General features: G+C 33.8%; 1 protein-coding gene across 4 annotated transcripts in view; it reads left to right on the forward strand.

The window, feature by feature from the left end:
- Nucleotides 1-1798: 1798 nt before the first annotated feature.
- Nucleotides 1799-17581, forward strand: part of LOC114358700 (CD209 antigen-like protein C) — a 99860-nt gene continuing 84077 nt past the window's right edge. For 2 of the 4 annotated variants that reach the window (XM_028312730.1, XM_028312733.1), the window contains exon 1: nucleotides 1801-2044. In XM_028312730.1, the coding sequence (XP_028168531.1) occupies nucleotides 1945-2044 (100 nt within the window). In that variant the 5' untranslated portion in view covers nucleotides 1801-1944. Of the gene's footprint in view, nucleotides 2045-17581 lie in introns of all 4 variants that reach the window. The other 2 variants (XM_028312731.1, XM_028312732.1) reach the window with 2 other exon arrangements.

A 17581-nucleotide genomic window follows, 5' to 3' on the forward strand; every position in this document is an offset into this window, starting at 1 on the left:
TCTTCCCGCGACCTTCAAGAAGAAGGGAAGAGTCTGGATTTTTTACATGCAAAACCTTAATCACAAAATAAAAATTACACTGGGGGGTAAAAAATAGAATTACAAAAATATATTATGTAAAAGCAAAGATCATGAGCACATCATGATTGTTAAGAATAGAAGACATAATCTCGATTTTGCAGACTGAATTGTGATAGTTAAATAAAATTTAAAATTCAATCAATGATAGGCTTACTAACTTAAACTTTTTCAGCTCAAATATTTTGTTCAATTTTCTCTACGCAATTTCCATAGTGTTTCTTATAGATACTTAATTAGAAAATCCAGGGTAAGGACAAGTAGGTATTACAGTAAACAGTCAATTAATTATGATAGATGCAAGGGTAAATATCTCTTATAGGCAGGTGATTATTTTAGGGAAGATAAAATTATTTTGTACCAAGTACTTATGTATACGCAAAACACTTAGGTATTTTTATAGGTTTTTTTAACTTTTATGTAGATGTAGCTCAACTACACTCGCGAGCAAAAATATGGAATCACCCTATTTATTCCGAGCGATCATAAGAACTAAATGACTAATAGAAGATCAATAAAAATGGTACCATTTTAAAGGAGATATTTTAACTTAAAATTGATACCATAGATCAGGGTTTCCCAATTTTTATTTGCCAAGGAACCCTAATTGATTATACTTTTCCTAGCGGAACCCCCGCACTGAATAGTGCGCACCCGCACGCCCTGCCCCTCCCTTGTGCGTAAACAAGTCGGTGCGAGCGAACAACGTCGGTCACGAAACGTGGGATAACATTTTTTACGGAACCCTTGCGGCCTTTCCACGGAACCCCAGGGTTCCGCGGACCACCTTTCTGGAACCGCTGCCATAGATACATACAATACATAAGTAGTCATTCAGTTCTTATTAAGATCGCTTGGAACACAAAGACTTTTGCTCGTAAGTTGATTGAAAGTGTGGTATTTTTCGCACATAACTATTTTACCTTTTACATAGACTTTATCGCTAAGCTAAGGTTTAATTATATTTTTTTAAATAATTTATCTAATTATAGTTTCTCTCAATGTACCTAGGATGTACTTAGATAAAAGTAACTCCTTTCTTAAACCTTAGTTCTTGACCGTTTCAACTTATTTTCTGGAGGTAGGTCACTACTTAAGTACCTAATAATAAATTATCGTATTCTCGTGCACGGAAACAAATACTGTACCCTAAGCACGAATGACTTTCGTAATAATATAGTAAACGTATTTCTTCTAAAACTGTATAGTGGCGCTATTTTGTTTTTCAGACCTACTTACAGCTGGGTTTTATCCCTATTCGAACACCATTTAAGTATACCCTGTCCAGAACTCCGGATGTATTTACGCAGCGTAAGTATACCCTAGCGAGAACTTTGTTCGTGCTTCGGATACTTAAACTATTATACGATTTTGTATGTATAAACAAAAATAAAACTTAAAAAATGTCGTAAAGTAAATTATGTGTGTTGGATAAATAACTAACTACAAAGTTGCATCTACCTACTATTAAAACATTCTGTTGAAAAGCCTTACTCAATTACAAACTAATCGTTGTCAATTCCTTACCGATCTAAAGATCTATTTCTCACAGACCGGTGAATTCTTCAAATGCCGTTTGTAACTACTATACTATAGTAGGCAGGACTTAATTGTACTGGTTGTTATGGTTGTTTGGGCCATCGACCGGTCGCGATGAGCTTGCGTGCTTCTTTCTCCACCTGCGCGCACGCAGCCTTCTCAGTATACTTTACCGACGACGCGAAGCACGCGCTACCAAAGCGGCCGGACCGCGCGAAAATGAAATCGAGTTTCTAAATTCGAACATTCGAAGTTTTAAATTGAAGTGACAGTAATTTTTTCTTAATTGTTTTTTTTGTGTGTTGATAGTACTAAGTATTAGTGAAAATGAGGTTCGTTTTGGTTAATAATATTCCCAGTGTGCTGCTGATGAGTTTGGTACTGCTGGCCAGTGCCCAAAGAACTTCAAACAACTTGAGAGACGCCGGTAAGTTTTTAAAATGCTAAAGAAAGAAGTTATAGCTAAGTAACACTAACATTTTCATAATGACTACTTTTATAGTTTAGTTAATGAACTAATTATTAATGATATGAATGAGATTCAACTGTTGAATACATTTTTTTAGTATTCAAATGAATGACTCTACTTTTAGAAATATTATTTCACGTTATGTTAATCTCTTGACTTGACTAATGCGCTTTAAAGTTGTTTTAAAATTTTGCAAATGCATGTTGTAATTAAGTAGATATTAATAATTACGATGTTACCTTTAAAAAAAAAGCGCAATCAGATAGGTAAATCAAATTAATAAAATGCTACAATTACCTGAGTGTCGTATTAATACTACAATCGCAAAAAAACCCAACTGCGTAAAAATGAACTAAAAAGATAACAAGCCTTAGTGTTCACAAATGCAGTCGGAGGCATCAATGACTACTTAATTCTTTTAATGGTGATATGTTTTTGATGCCTCCGACTGCATTTGTGAACACTAAGGCTTGTTTTTATCTTTTTATACATACATTTTTATAAGCTACTTAAAAAGCCCTTTATTTTGATACCCCACTCAATAGGTTTGAAAAAAAAATTTTTTTGAAGACGCTATTGCGCCTAAAATCAATTTTTTCAATTTTAATATAGCCAGAGATTAAGACGAATCTAACGATACCTCTCACGCTAAAATCGGTTAAGCCGTTTAGGCTGTAGGCTGTGCCAAAGAAATATACAATATACATACAACATACACTCGAAATACATAACCCTCCTTCGGGCGCAGTCGGGTAATAAGTTATCACTTGAATTATATCAAGTCACAAGTGCGTAGGCAATTTAAGTATCCTACTAATTTTAACCGACTTAAAAAAGGACTTGACCTTTTATGTTTTTCCGCAATTTTCTCACGTTTGGCTGAACCAATTTTAATACTGTTTTTCTATTAATGAAATGAATACTTGCGAATAGTTTTGTTGCTTATTTAATCGGCAAATCATCCAGTATTAAGCTAGTAGAGTAGGTATCAACCTTGAAACAATTCTATTTCAAATCCTTGATGCTCTTGAGACTTGACCTGTTGATCCATTATTAAAACGCGTAAAAATTGATGAATTTCCATATTATGCTCAAAACTGCTACTAGGTAGTAATTAGCAATTCAATATGTTAGTGTGCCTACTGCCTACATATTAGGTAAACAACTTGTATTTTGCAATTTGAATTTCATGGATTGACACAAATTAATGATAAATATATAACTTTTTTTATCTTTAAAATATATTACTTTAAAATATTTGTAATGTAAGATAAAGTTTTTAAGAAATATATTAAACTTAACTAGATACTTTAAGTATTACATAACAACTTCAGAATGTGTTTCAAATAAAATGATAAGTTCATAAGTTACAAAATAAAATAAAAATTACAATCGTATCTTTCCTTATTTTCGAATGTGAAAATACTTACCTAATTATTATGTATACCGTCCTTTTTACAGTAAGGTGATTAACATTTTAGTCTTACAACGAAATTAATTATGAAAGTGCTTATTTTCTGACACTTACCATCTCGTGTAAGTAAATACGCTTGCAGTAGTAGGTAGGTAAGTTTTGTATTAACACTTTCTATTTTAGATATTATTAACATGTTTTTTATCTACCTCTAATAATAAATGGGAAAGTAACTCTGTCTGACGTTTTCGCGCCAAAACTGAATCATTGTTTTTAAGTTTGATAACATAAAATGCATCTTGAAAAAGTACCTTATGCCCGTTTTCACCATCAATCCCTAATTTTTAAGTGACCCCTATGAAAACAAAACTCCTGTTGTGTGTTACCATAGGGGTCACTTAAAAATTAGGGATTGAATATTAACTTGCTTAGAATCAAAACGACAACGAGCTTTTAAGTAATCTATAGTTACTTACTTTGTTTATGGTAATAGCAACTGGCATAGATTAATCTAAGGTAAAATATCATACCACAAAATTAAATTCTGCATTAATTGTTTTTGCTAGCTTACGATATATAGGTACCTACCATCAATATCAATCAATACTTATATTTTTGAAATGCTAGTCATCTGAGCCCAGCTATGCTGGTTGAACCACCATTCCAGTGGTGGAATGCTCAAAGTGTGCATTAAAAAATGCAGGAATTGCATTGTTTCGATCAATAAGAACATTAATATTTATTATTGTACAATAAACTTATCCATAATTCATTTTCATCTTACTATAGTTTATGTGTTTCCTTATCCTTTCCTTAAACAAGTGAGATAGTCATAGTTTAGAGTCCTGAAATAAACACCGAAGAATGCAGTAGCATATTTTTATTTGTTTCACGTTCTTTTTATTTGTCTATTGTTAAACCGGAGATGGTATCTTCAACTATTAACAAGAGCCACCAGGTGTTTCACAAATAATTGCCGTCAATGAATTCCTTACATAACGATGACCGTGATCAAAGAATGTATTTCGGCTGGTGTACAGTCCCGACCACTTTTACTTTCTGCGATGTGGGTGTGATTTCTCCGATGCCAGGGCCGTATTGACACTGAGATGTCATGGTGCCCTATAAATTAACGTTTTTAACAACATCATCATTTCAGTCAATAAGACGTCCACTGCTGAACATAGGCGTCTCCCAATGATTTAAATAGTTAATGACAGATTTTTATTTATTTATACTTCAATGCCAAAAATATTAACATTAGGCGAACTTAATGCCATAAGGCAAATTAATTTAATTTTAGGCGAAATTAATGACCGATTGGTAGCAGCCTGCATCCAGCGCCTTCCTGTTATTAACATTGTTAAAATATTAACGTTTAATTCGTGGAACTTCCCGATTTTCAGGGGTCTGACAATAACGTATCGTTTTACTCATGATCGGAGCGTCAAAATATCCCAATTTTTCATTACTTTCGACTATCTTTCGAAGATCAAAGAAGACATAAGACAAAAGTAGGTATGACGACATCAATAACATTGTTCGTTTGTAATAAATGAGTAGTAATTAATTTAGCTACGATTAAAACTTGAAAAAAAATTAAAAGAATACCTAATCCTAGAGTCATAATAATAAAGTGATGTAACTAATCAAAATGTATAGCGATTAAAGTTAAGTGGTTTAAAACATTTGACTTGTTACCTTTAGTAAGCAGCTAGGTACTTTAACAATTTAATTTTCCAGACTAATAACTAATCATGCCTGACTCTTTGACATATTTTGAATCTCTCATTCGTTGCTTTGGGACCCTGAGGCCGAAAGACCCCAACCTGATTACGCTCCTGGTACGAAGCTGTTACAAGCTATTGGCATTTTACGATAGCACAACAAAACGTGCGGTTTCCTTACAAAGTACGAATTGTGAAAATTATGTTTAGCGGTTTAGTGCTGATTTGAGGTTTTAATAAATTAGCTGTTGCGACATGCCCCGTTTTGATTCCGGCAAACAATCGGTCGTTGTACAGACAAAAGCTTGTTAGATTACCTTTGTTTCTTACAAAATCGTACCTAACACAGCTAAATATGATGCTACTCGTACATTACTTATTTAGCTAAATGTGCCGTCATTCGTACATCTGTTGAAAACAATGCCAATTTCCATTTACTATTGTCTCTATGTAGAGCTATGTAGGTATATTTTGCTATTTTGATTGAAACAAAAGTTCTCTTCGTAAGAATTATAAACTAAAAACACCATACTATTAATCTAAGAAATTATTGGAATAAACTCATAAACTGGTAGGTACATTTGCTCGGTACAGTTCTATAGGTACCTACTTTTAGAGACTGGTCTATGATTGCCTAGGTACATTATAGTTAGTAACTATACATTATAGTATAAACCAATTATTTTTCTGCTAACGAAAAGCTTGGACTAAATACACATAAAGGCTTTCGAACTTTTGTAAGTTCGAAATCGAGCGATATCCAAATAAAATCGCTCGATGTGTCCGATTAACCTGAATATAATCGATTACTGATATTCACGATATTGTCATTGAACTCTTTACGTTGGCTTGAACGTACTTTACTTCATAACCGCTATTTCATAATAAGCTCAAAGTTGAATGTTTAATGAGTGTGAAATACTACTTATTTTATGTGGGCCAATTAAATATTTGTACAGCAAGTCAAACACTTTTTATTTTACTGGCTTATTCTATTCGATGCATTCAGTGTGGAAATATTTTCGAAATATGGAATTTTCTTAGTTTGGGTACCTACCTACCCAGCAATTAGTGCGATAAAGTTAAGTAAGTAGGCACCTATTCAAATGATTTAGTATATTTGTTGTATACTAAGGGTGATTTTCAAACAAAGTTCAAGTGTTAACCTACTATAAAATCTTTAGTCACTGGAAATTGAATAGGAGGCAGAAAACAATAAAAAATCTCTAAAATTCGCGAAGGGGAATAAAAAACATCGCAGAATTATGCGCTTGGAGAAAAATAGCATTATTTCTTTACTCTAACTGCTCTATCATGGGTTTAAATGTTAGTTTTAAGACATATTATTACTTGTTCGAACCACGAAAGTGTTATCAACAGACTCTAAAAAGTCGCTTATTTTCTTGAGCAGGTATGTAGGTAGGTTCACTATAAAGTCAAGTGATGAAGAGCTGTCAGAACGCTATTAGCGAACTCTTCCTTAAAATTTATAATTTAACCTTTAATGTATGTCCGTCAATTTCATAATAGAGAAAGGAGAATTAAAATTGCACTTAACATAGACTCTAATTAAAANTTTATTTTACTGGCTTATTCTATTCGATGCATTCAGTGTGGAAATATTTTCGAAATATGGAATTTTCTTAGTTTGGGTAGGTACCTATAAAGTTAAGTATGTAGGTACCTATTCAAATGATTTAACATATTTGTTTAAACAAAGGGTGAGTTCAAGTGTAGGTACTATAAAATCTTTAGTCACTGGAAATCGTACCTAATATCAGTTCTCAATGGACAATAGTTAGGAGGCAAAAAAACATAAAAAAATTCCAAAATTCTCCGAAGGGGAATAAAGAACATCGCAAAACGTAAGCGAAGCGAGCGCAAGAATTAATTATGCGCATTCAGAAAAATCATTTCTTTACTCTAACTGCTCTATCATGAGTGTCAAAAGTCGCTTATTTTCTTGAGCTGGTATGTAGGTAGGTTAACTATAAAGTCAAGTGCTGAAGAGCTGTCAGAACGCTATTAGCGAACTCTTCCTTAAAATTTATAATTTAACCTTTAATGTATGTCCGTCATTCTAATTTCTTAATAGAGAAAGGAGAATTAAAATTGCACTTAGGTACCATAGACTGTAATTAAAAGAAATGCACACCTCAAATCGAACACAATCCAAGGGAAAAGTGAGTTTTATTGCAGTTTTGATCGCCATAAATCGTCTTTCTTTTTATGGCTTCCGTAGCGACGCTACACTCGGCGATGTCCCCGGTTTTGTGTGTGATATGCTCCAATAAATTACCATGGAATTATAGCCATCACTTAGAACCCATAAAAGGGGGATGGAAGGAAGCAAGAAAAAATACCGAAGGATTTAATTGCTTATGAAAGTTTATACAAAGGTTTCATCAATTGTGGGGGGTTGTCACAACCCTGGTGTCAAACTAATGGTCACCGAGTTCTGACTAATGATTGATGAACTGATGACATGGTTTAATTGGATCGATGCCGATGGGACAACAAACCCTCTAAAGCTACCAGATATAATTACTTATCTAGGTACTTACTCATGATTTTTTGGACAATTTGGTTTATTTAAGCCTCCAATACCAACCAAACAGTAATTTAAAAAAAATCCCCAACTTCAAAAAATCTGTGAAATTATCAGAAAACGTATAAGTCTAAGTAGTGAGAGATAGAAGCATTCCTAATATTTATTGAGAGTGAAAGAAGAAAATAATGCAGGTAACTAATTTTAATGTGTTTATAATCATCATAATTAAAAAGTTAAATGAAATGTATTAGACAGATAATAACTATGATTTTGATAGATAAATAAAATGCCTTAGGCGAAATTACTCAGCGACAAATTCATCTAGGTATTCAACGTAGACGGACGCTGACTTTAGATTAGTCATCAGTTAAAAAAACTGGTTCCAATCGAAAGTCAAGGCGCAAAAAATACCCATACATGATATTTCAGCGTTGGTACTGATTTCACTTGAGTTATTGATACCTACAACTATTAAAACATACAGAGTTTCACTTGCAAAAAGACTGCGGCACGCGGCATGCCGCCAAGTGATGGGATACTGCGATTTAGCTATCTAAGTGATAGTTTTGCTGGTAAAAGATATGTAACATTTTTTAATTCAGTCATTTCATTATGCACATCTTTATTGTACCAGTTTAAATGGAGGATTTGGCCTACGCTCCCCACGCTCTAACTTTTTACATGAGACATAATAACTAAGTAAGCTTGCTGCGAGCGAGTCGCTTTTGGCTTTTGCCAAAGCTCAGCTCAGCTCTAGTCTGACTACTTATTAGTTGTGATATGAAAAAGACACCAATTTTACTTTAGGTATAGATAGAAACGCAGCGAACTGCTTCGCTCCACTGGCAATTTTTTCTTCAATCGTATTTTTACTCGTACTTCACCATAACTCTTGACGAAAAATTTTCCTTAAAAAGTATATTTTATGTATAATCCTCTAAATACTGGGTAAAAGAGACAAAAGAAATCATTCAATATCTTATGCGACCTCTATATTTGTTATTTGAGTGTGGCATTTTCTACTGTGTAAGTATTGTATGTTAAGTTTACAAGCTAATTTATGACAAGCAATATTATTTAGAGTCAAAAACAAAACAAAAGTTTTTGTGGAGGCGCACCGTGGCGACATGGAAAGTATACCGGGTGTAACGTTACGGATGTGGGCCTCATCAGTCAGTCTGACCAATGTGTGACGTCATATGACATATTATGTTTGTACAGCATCTGTCTCTGTGTGTAATTGATTTGGAGACAGGATTTCAGATAATTTTCTTCAAGTATGGCTGACAACGTAGTATTACCTAATATTTTTGTTGCAAAATAGCCTCTAATAACCACGTAAAATGCCACAGTATTTAGTCGCCGTTGTAGTTAATTTAATTTCAGAAGATTTTTTTACGTCCAAGCATTAGGTATTGTGTTCTTTCAGTTACAAAAGAAATATTTCATTGTAATCAGAGCGTCTCTCAATCACGGAAAACTTAAACTCTATTGAAACTCTTCACTTTTTACCATCGCTAATTTACCAAAGGCAAATGCACCATCTACTTTAAAGTAACAAACATCAAAATTCTGTCAAACTCCACACAAAATACACCGGGGTTATCGTTATAGTTACGGTTAAAGTTAGGTGGTGTAAGTGATAATTAAATAAATAAGGGCTGATTTTACCATCGTCGGATAACTTTTGAAGAACTACTGAAACTGTATTGTATAGGTATGCCAAACTTATTCTTCAAACGCGGCAACGCACCTGTAACGCCCCTGGGTCTGCGGGTGTCTATGGGCGACGGTAATCACTTACCATCAGGTGATCCGTCTGCTCGTTTGCCTCCTATCACATAAAAAAAAAAAAAAAGTTAAAAGTAAAACCAGCCCTTAATCGTTTAATCGGGGTAAGTAGATCGAGCGTTGTAGATAATTAAAAGAGCGTTAATTCCATTTATCTTCTTTCTTCAATTTCATCAACTACGATTTCTTCTAAAATTCTAAATGTTTTTAGGAAACAACAATGTGTTTTCTAAAAACAACTAAAGTAGTTATAGGCGTCGCGTCAACGTCATCGATGTTGACAGGTGAAAATTTCTAAACAAACAATGTATTGTGTAATTTTAACATCCTAGGTTTTGCATATAGGAACAAGAAAGTTGCAGACTTGACTAAGTTTACCTCTTTTCTATTTTACGCAACTATAAAAAAATATTATTAATTAACCAACGTTTAGGTATTCAGTTTTGCTAGTAGGTACTTGACTGAATGCCAAATTTCCAAACTATAATAAATAACATAATTTGTGAAATACTGAAGTACCTACTTCAGTTATACAAACATATGACTTTTAAATAATGTTTGCCAGGGGGGACAACATTCCTCAAATCATTGATTAAAATTCTAGTTCTGTTGTCTCCCCTAGCCCCTAGGCTCCAAGCAGACGGGGGACAACAGGACTGCACATTGCACAACACACATAGGAATAGAGAAATAGAATAGAATGAAACAGAAGAATAATAATGTGTAGGTATGTGTTCCGTTGACGACACATACTTTTTATAAAGCAAATCATGTAATTAAAATAAAATGTCTTTGTTTCATTGAAAACTTAAACTTATTACGTACCATTTTTAATTAAAAACTTTCTTAAGTTTTATTGAGCGTATCGCTTTTTAAACAAGATGCTTCAAAGTGAAACGTCAATTTTCGTCAAATTAAAAAATATACTTTAGTAAAAAACTAAGGCTTTATATCCTAATTACTAATTATTTATAAACTCACGAGCATGAAGGTGCTAAGAGTGGGCGTGTTACGTCACTCCCAAGAATTCGGTGAAAGTAGTTTTGCATCCTTACAACTGTCATTAAAATTACAAATTAATCTTGGCCAACATGGTAGAGCTACAAAAATGCAACAACTAGTACCTAATTGAGTAGTAAACTTGCATAAGTTTGAATCTTGTTAATTCGAGCCTATGGTTGTTTATTTAGGTAAGATAGAATTAAGTTGATACACTATGATTGATTATTAATAAGTAATTGTTTTAGAATGTATTTTAATTATATTGTTGTTTATAGGAAAAGGAGGTTTGACAGATAAAAAGCCAGAGTGGATCAAAATAAAAATTTATTTTGAAACAAAGACCTTAAAAGTGAATCTTCATTAATATCATAATATTTTATTTCAGGGTCTTTGAATGACACTGTCAGAAGAAAAACACCATGAGAAAGATATCAATTAATAATAAGTAGCAAGTTGTACCTACCTACATAAGTAATATACTTAGATATGATACTGAGAAAGCAGCTATTAATTAATTACTATCATTGCTGGATAATTAGCAACTAATTTTAACAGAGCTCTATTAAAATTGTTTTTCACCTTTGAATAAGTAAATTATTTACTTAAAAACTTTCATTAAATTTAACTTTATACCATTAACTTTCCCCAGGGACAAACTTGAGCTTCACTGATGGGTTTTTATTGGCGGTCAAGCTGTAAATCCTGGCTATACCTACAGGAGTTGAAGCGGGGGGAATACTCCCGTTTACACGTTCTGGAGGACGTAGCGTGGGCGGCCTGCCCAAAATCAAGTGGCATTCGGCGAGGCACATAGCTCGTAGAGATGATGGTCGTGTTCAGGCCTCCTACTAGGTGGACCGACGATCTGGTAAAGGTCGCGGGAAGAGCCTGGATGCGGTCAGCGCAGGACCGTTCATTGTGAAAAACCTTGTCGAAGGCCTTTGTCCAGCAGTGGACGTCATTTGGCTGAAACGATCGGACACTATAATCATATTCTGTGCTATAATAAGCCATTTCATATCCCATTCCAGATTTCAAATTTCGACAATATATTCTGTGCTTTCAATGATGTTTCCCAAGTTCCAGTTTCATTTATTTTTCACAATTTAATCAGACCGTCAAAACTATTTTGATTTGATTTTATAGGGCCATGAAATTTTAACAAATACTTGAAGTTCTCTGAATTCTGCCCGAAGTAATACGTTTTGAAACAAAGCAAATTATTATTAACTTAGTTGCGTTATAAAAATGTAAACAGATATGTATTTCACTTTCAGAGTTTTAATAACGGGGTATAAGTAGGTATAACGCTTGCCTAGTGCAATCGTAACTTAAGTATAATTACCGACAAATGTATGAAATGTTTTGTGCAATTGTGCATTTTTAAGTGATTGTTTTTATAATATTATTTTTATAGCGCAATCTACTTAAGTTACTGTAATTTGACGTCATGTTGAATTTTAACTCTTTACACAATTCAATATGGTGTAGCTATTAATATTATTTTGTACTAAGGGCCGCCCGCGACTTCGTCGCTTGAAATTTGGTATGTAGTAAACTTAAAGCTTATATAAGTAGTTACAACCATAGCTGGGCATTAACTCGTTAATCTTTTAATCGTCAATTAACGAAGTTAACATTTCTATTAACGGATTAACTTTTAAGTTAACTTTAAAAAATGTTAACGGACTTGTTAACTTCCGTTAATCCAGTAAGTACCTACTATTTACCAAAAAGATAAGTACAGCAGGCAGGCTGAAAAACGCTAGAAAAACGCGTTCTGACAAGTACGTTCGGGCTTCCAGAACTTCCAGAACCCAAAACAACAGTTTTTGTAACCAGATCACTAACGACACTTGTTAGTATGTGTGGGACAACTCTTGATGAATTTAAGACCAGTTTTCCTCAACCGATTGAGCTGAAATTTGGTATACCTACTTATGTAAGTACGATGACGATGCAAAGTTTAGGTACCATTGAGCTGGTCTGATGATGGAGTCATGAGGTGGCCATAGGAACTCCTAAATGAAACGGAGGCATCGTTTGTTCATCATTTCGTTTTATTATCATGTGTTAACGGATTAACGATTAACGTTAACTTGCGTTAACTCTTGCGAAATGTAACGTTTTAACGTTTAACGAAGTTAGTTTTTTTTTAACGGTTTAACGATTAACGAAGTTAACTATTTGATTAACGGTGCCCAGCTATGGTTACAACAGGATATTGCAAAATTCCTACGGGAACGGGAGTTAGCGGGAAAAATCATTTGTATGAAAACATCTAAACCGCGCCGCGTAAGATAGATAAAGGGGGTAAAACGGGATCCACGCGTACGAAGTCGCGGGCGGCCGCTAGTTATAAGTATAGATTATTAGTTAGGTAGGTACACGATTGATATCGTTGAGTTACGAGTTGTTACAAAAAAAAACGTTTTGAGAAATATTTTTATTCAAGTATTTGTTACCTTGTATTAAGTATTACAATTATTGGGCTAATAATGATGTCTATAGGCGTACGAGGAAACCTACTATTTATAATTATTTTCCCGTTACGTTCGTTCGTATAAAGTTATTTATATCCGGAATTAGGTAGGTACCCTATACCAAATTATTACCTATCATTACAAAATGTAAAAATTATTATTTCGCGACTAGTGATGGAGATCGCTAATATCAATCGATATACTTACTTAATTATTCGATTTCAACTACATCTACTACACTAATTTTATAAGGAGGAAAGGTTTGTTTGTTTGTATTGAATAGCCTCAAAAACAGCCGGATCAATTTGAAAAATCTTTCACCATTAGAATTCTTCATTATTTCTGATGAACATAGGCGATATGAAGTTCGCCGGGTCAGCTAGTACTTTATTAAAATCAAATGAAGAGACATTTTTCGATTTTCAAACTTCAAGGTTCAAGAGCAGACTTGAGTGAGTATATCGTTTTAATTTCAACTCGATACCTCCACGCGTTCCCGAGTTAAAGGTTCTTCTTGACAGACAGACGGACAATAAAGTGATCCTTTAGTTCCATCTGTTCCTTTCGAAACCCTAAAAAGTTTAGGAATCACAGTAGGTACATCAAGAAAAGAGCCTAGCTTCACCTGATATTGTCGTAATATCAGGCCGCTTCCCATCTACTTATGCTTAGGTCCAAATACCAGAATTCTAGTCGCGGCAGTTCTACCTATGGTTGATAGATCTGTTAGCTAAGGCAGTTGTCAGATCAATCAATAAGTGGAGCAATTTCCGTTAAATGAATCGATAACAAAATTCACATCACTATTTTATAATCACTAGGTACTTAAACCAGCTGTCGATCGAAATATTGGTTAGTCAGTGAATCAGTTCCCAACCATGGCCAAATGCAATTGGCGGGTTCCTACAGGCGTTGCGCTTGTGTTCACCTTGTGCAGTGTCGCCGCTAGGGTAGCATTGTTCACTATGAAGAGCACTCAGAAGATTGAGGTGCCGAGGTTCACGATAGATGAAAGTAAAATGAATCTGCAGCCGCCTTGGTATCAACCGTTTCAGGAAAAACTTTTTGAGGGCAAGATAGAAAGTGTAACAACAACAACGTACGAACCGATCAAGTTAACAACCTACCTGGCTGCCACGTCGTCACATCGACGCCGACGCTCTGGTACGGACGCTGAACCAAAAGCCCAATCTAGCTGGACAGAAAGGTTTAAGGCATTGTTTTCATGGGGTTAGCAAAAACGATAGCATAATAACCAGAGGTAAAATTCAGTAATTATTTTTGTGCCTACTTACCTCCTGACTATTTAGTAATTTTAAGACAAACTTGAACAAGTGAGTATTTTACGACGAAATCATTCACNTCATTCACTTTCTTTCGTTTGATATATCAGTGTACTACAATGATCCAATGAATATAATTATGTATTATATTATGAATTACTTTTACAGGACTAATGTAAACTGGACTGTAACTTGGATTTATCGTCTAAAATTGATAAAAAGCCTCAATATTATAATGTGGCGCGTATTCTAGCCCTGCTTGTAATATATTAAAAAGCTGAGTTGCACCATCTAACTTTAACGGTAACTGTAATTTTGTATTTAGTTTGACAGATTTTTGACGTTTGTTAAAGTTAAAGTAAAATTATGTAAGCCTACTGTTTTAAACTGTTACCTACTATTACTCACGTAATGTAAACTTAGATCCCTGGTGGTATTTTCCCCAATAAATGTTAATGTTTTGTAATTTTCTGTGTGTTTAATGTGTGTAATCTTTAATGTTCTTATTAAAAGATTTGTACCTATTTAAGTAGAGATTGTAATAAGCTTTTGCTAGAGGGTTCACCCGCGTGAATTTGGTCTGTTATAGAATTCAAAGGCTAAAAAATAAAGCAGATGTTAATTATTAAATTGTATTTTATTTTAGATCGCATTTTTGCTGAATGTTTTTATCATTACCTTTCATGATGCGAGCAGTGTTCATTTTGACAAAGTTAATGTGGCAAATCCTTAAGTGCATTCATTCAACCATTTCTCTCTGTAGGTACTATTGCATAAATAATCCGGTTGGTTCTCGTACTAATGTCGCTCTCATTTATGTATGTAATAGTATGTATGTATATATGAGTACGCAACTTGAAAGCATAATTAATTAAGTATATTAGACATTTGCAGCGTGTTAAGGACTGTGTGTAATCTGTAATAGGTATTTATCTTAGATCGAGTTTGTAATCAGGATTAACTGTCTAGGTATAGGTCAGTAAGATGTTACAAGGGGAAATCTTAGAAACAACACGAAAATGATTCTCTTAATGAAACTGAACTGAATGAAACCTCCACTTCTTAAGCTAATTTACATAGAATTCTGGACTGTGGTGTGGTATCGTTTTTCCAAACGCTGCCAAAAGTAAAAGATTCGCATATAGAGCTGTGAAACAAATGAGAATGCTTAATACAAAATCAATTAGTACATGATTATATCTAAGTACGTCTCAACAATGACCCAAATAGGTACTTAACTTTTTAATAGATTGAAATAAGTTTGGCGCTTTACACCCTAAGCATAATTCGATAGTTATTAGTTTTAAGCCTCGGCCTTTACGTCAAAGTTCTTCCTAATTAGTACCGCTTTAGTGCTATTACCTGACAGGTGAAAAGTTGTTATTTCGCACTATAATGTCGGCGCCAGACGTTGCATTGGACTCGTAATATTTTTATTTTATTTTATTGTGCTCTACATAACCTGTAAATGTCATATCTACTCAGATCTCAGGGGTTCAGTAGAGAAAGCTCTAGATTTTGGGCCTTAGTTTCGATTCTAGGGTCAAAAAATTTTCGTTGTAAATTCATCCATAATGTCAATCAATTTCTTTAAAACTAAGAAAGTTTTATCTGACTTGAAATTGAAGTTTAATCCTATTTTAGTGTTAAATGAAAATAATTATAAATAATAGGATTAAATAATAAGAACTACTAGGCTGAATTGCACCACCTAACTTTAACCGTAGCTATAACGACAACCGATGCTTTTTCTATGGAGTTTGACAAATTTTTGACGTTGGTTAGAGTTAAATTAAGATGGTGCAACCCAGCCTTAGCCTTTGCAAACAATTGTCTATCTGACATTAAAGTAAAAAATAACGATCAATAGGCTATTAGAGGTGGTGCCAAAATATTTTCAAAAGACTTGCCTAATTTAGAATTAATTTACGAAACTTAAAAGTAATCTTCCAATTTTATAATAGTCTTCTAGCATTAACACCAACATAAAGGCTAGTAATAGACCTATTAACCTATGATCTAGCTAGATTTTAGGTCATATCAGCTCGTAATAAAAATCTCTGATTATTATAGGCTAATAACATTTTAGAGCTTGGCTTATCACGCAATGGTTTTTGATGATGATTGATTGAATTTACGAAATACTCTTTAGAAATATACCTACATTCAATATCTAGTCAAGTCTAAGGCTGAATTGCACAGATTACTTGAACTTTAAAATCTGACAAATTCCATACAAAAAACACTGGTTTATGTTATAGTTCATCATCATCATCATCATTTCAGCCATAGGACGTCCACTGCTGAACATATGCCTCCCCTAATGCTTTCCAAGTTGATCGATTGATAGCGGCCTGCGTCCAGCGCTTCCCTGCTACCTTTACGATGTCGTCGGTCCATCTTGTAGGTGGACGTGAATGTTATAGTTACTGTTAAAGTAAGATGGTGCAATCCAGCCTTAGAGTTAATACGAATATAATAATAGGATGAATACCTACAATAATTATGAGAAACAAGTCATAATAAATACGTTACAATAATTGCTGATTTTTGGGCTTCTGTTCTTTTATAATTTGAATTGCAATTCGCAACATCTGAGGTCAAAACCTTGGTGTCATTTCAGACATTATGAGCCTCGTCAGAAACCTGATATGATTAAAAATTTAGCAAATACGAAATCATCATTCTTACAATCGGGTACATTTAAAGTTTACAAGAAAGAAGTGATTAATTTTTCAACTTACCTAAGAAGGAATCGAACCCAGATCGTGAAACTCTTCTAGAACTAGGTAACTACAATCATATTGAAGTTAGTACAACTAAGGTCAGGAAAAATACAAATTAGAATCAGAAATTATTATCATAAATAGTATTTTTATGAAAATTAAATAAGTTTTCCGGACGAACCGGTATCAAAAATCTATATTTTGTACTCGAAGCTACTATATAGCAAATAGTAATCTAACATTTTAATATAGAAACAACACTTCACATTGTAATATTCATTCGTAATTATAACATATAATAAGTAAGTATCTACATAATTTACTCATGACTGAAGCTCTACTTACTGAAGTAACCTTGCGAATTTTGTGTCATTGTAACTGCGCAAACTCGATTTAAAGCATGTAAAATAATATAATTAGCCAACGGATATTTAATAATAACATTTAATTCAATTTCATGCATTTCACGCTCATCGGGGCAACGGGCGCCACAGGGATGCAACTGCGATTATATTATT

The sequence above is a fragment of the Ostrinia furnacalis genome, unplaced genomic scaffold (assembly GCF_004193835.3).
Source record: "Ostrinia furnacalis isolate ACB-3 unplaced genomic scaffold, ASM419383v2 OfSCF4102, whole genome shotgun sequence".
Taxonomy (NCBI): Eukaryota; Metazoa; Arthropoda; class Insecta; order Lepidoptera; family Crambidae; genus Ostrinia; species Ostrinia furnacalis.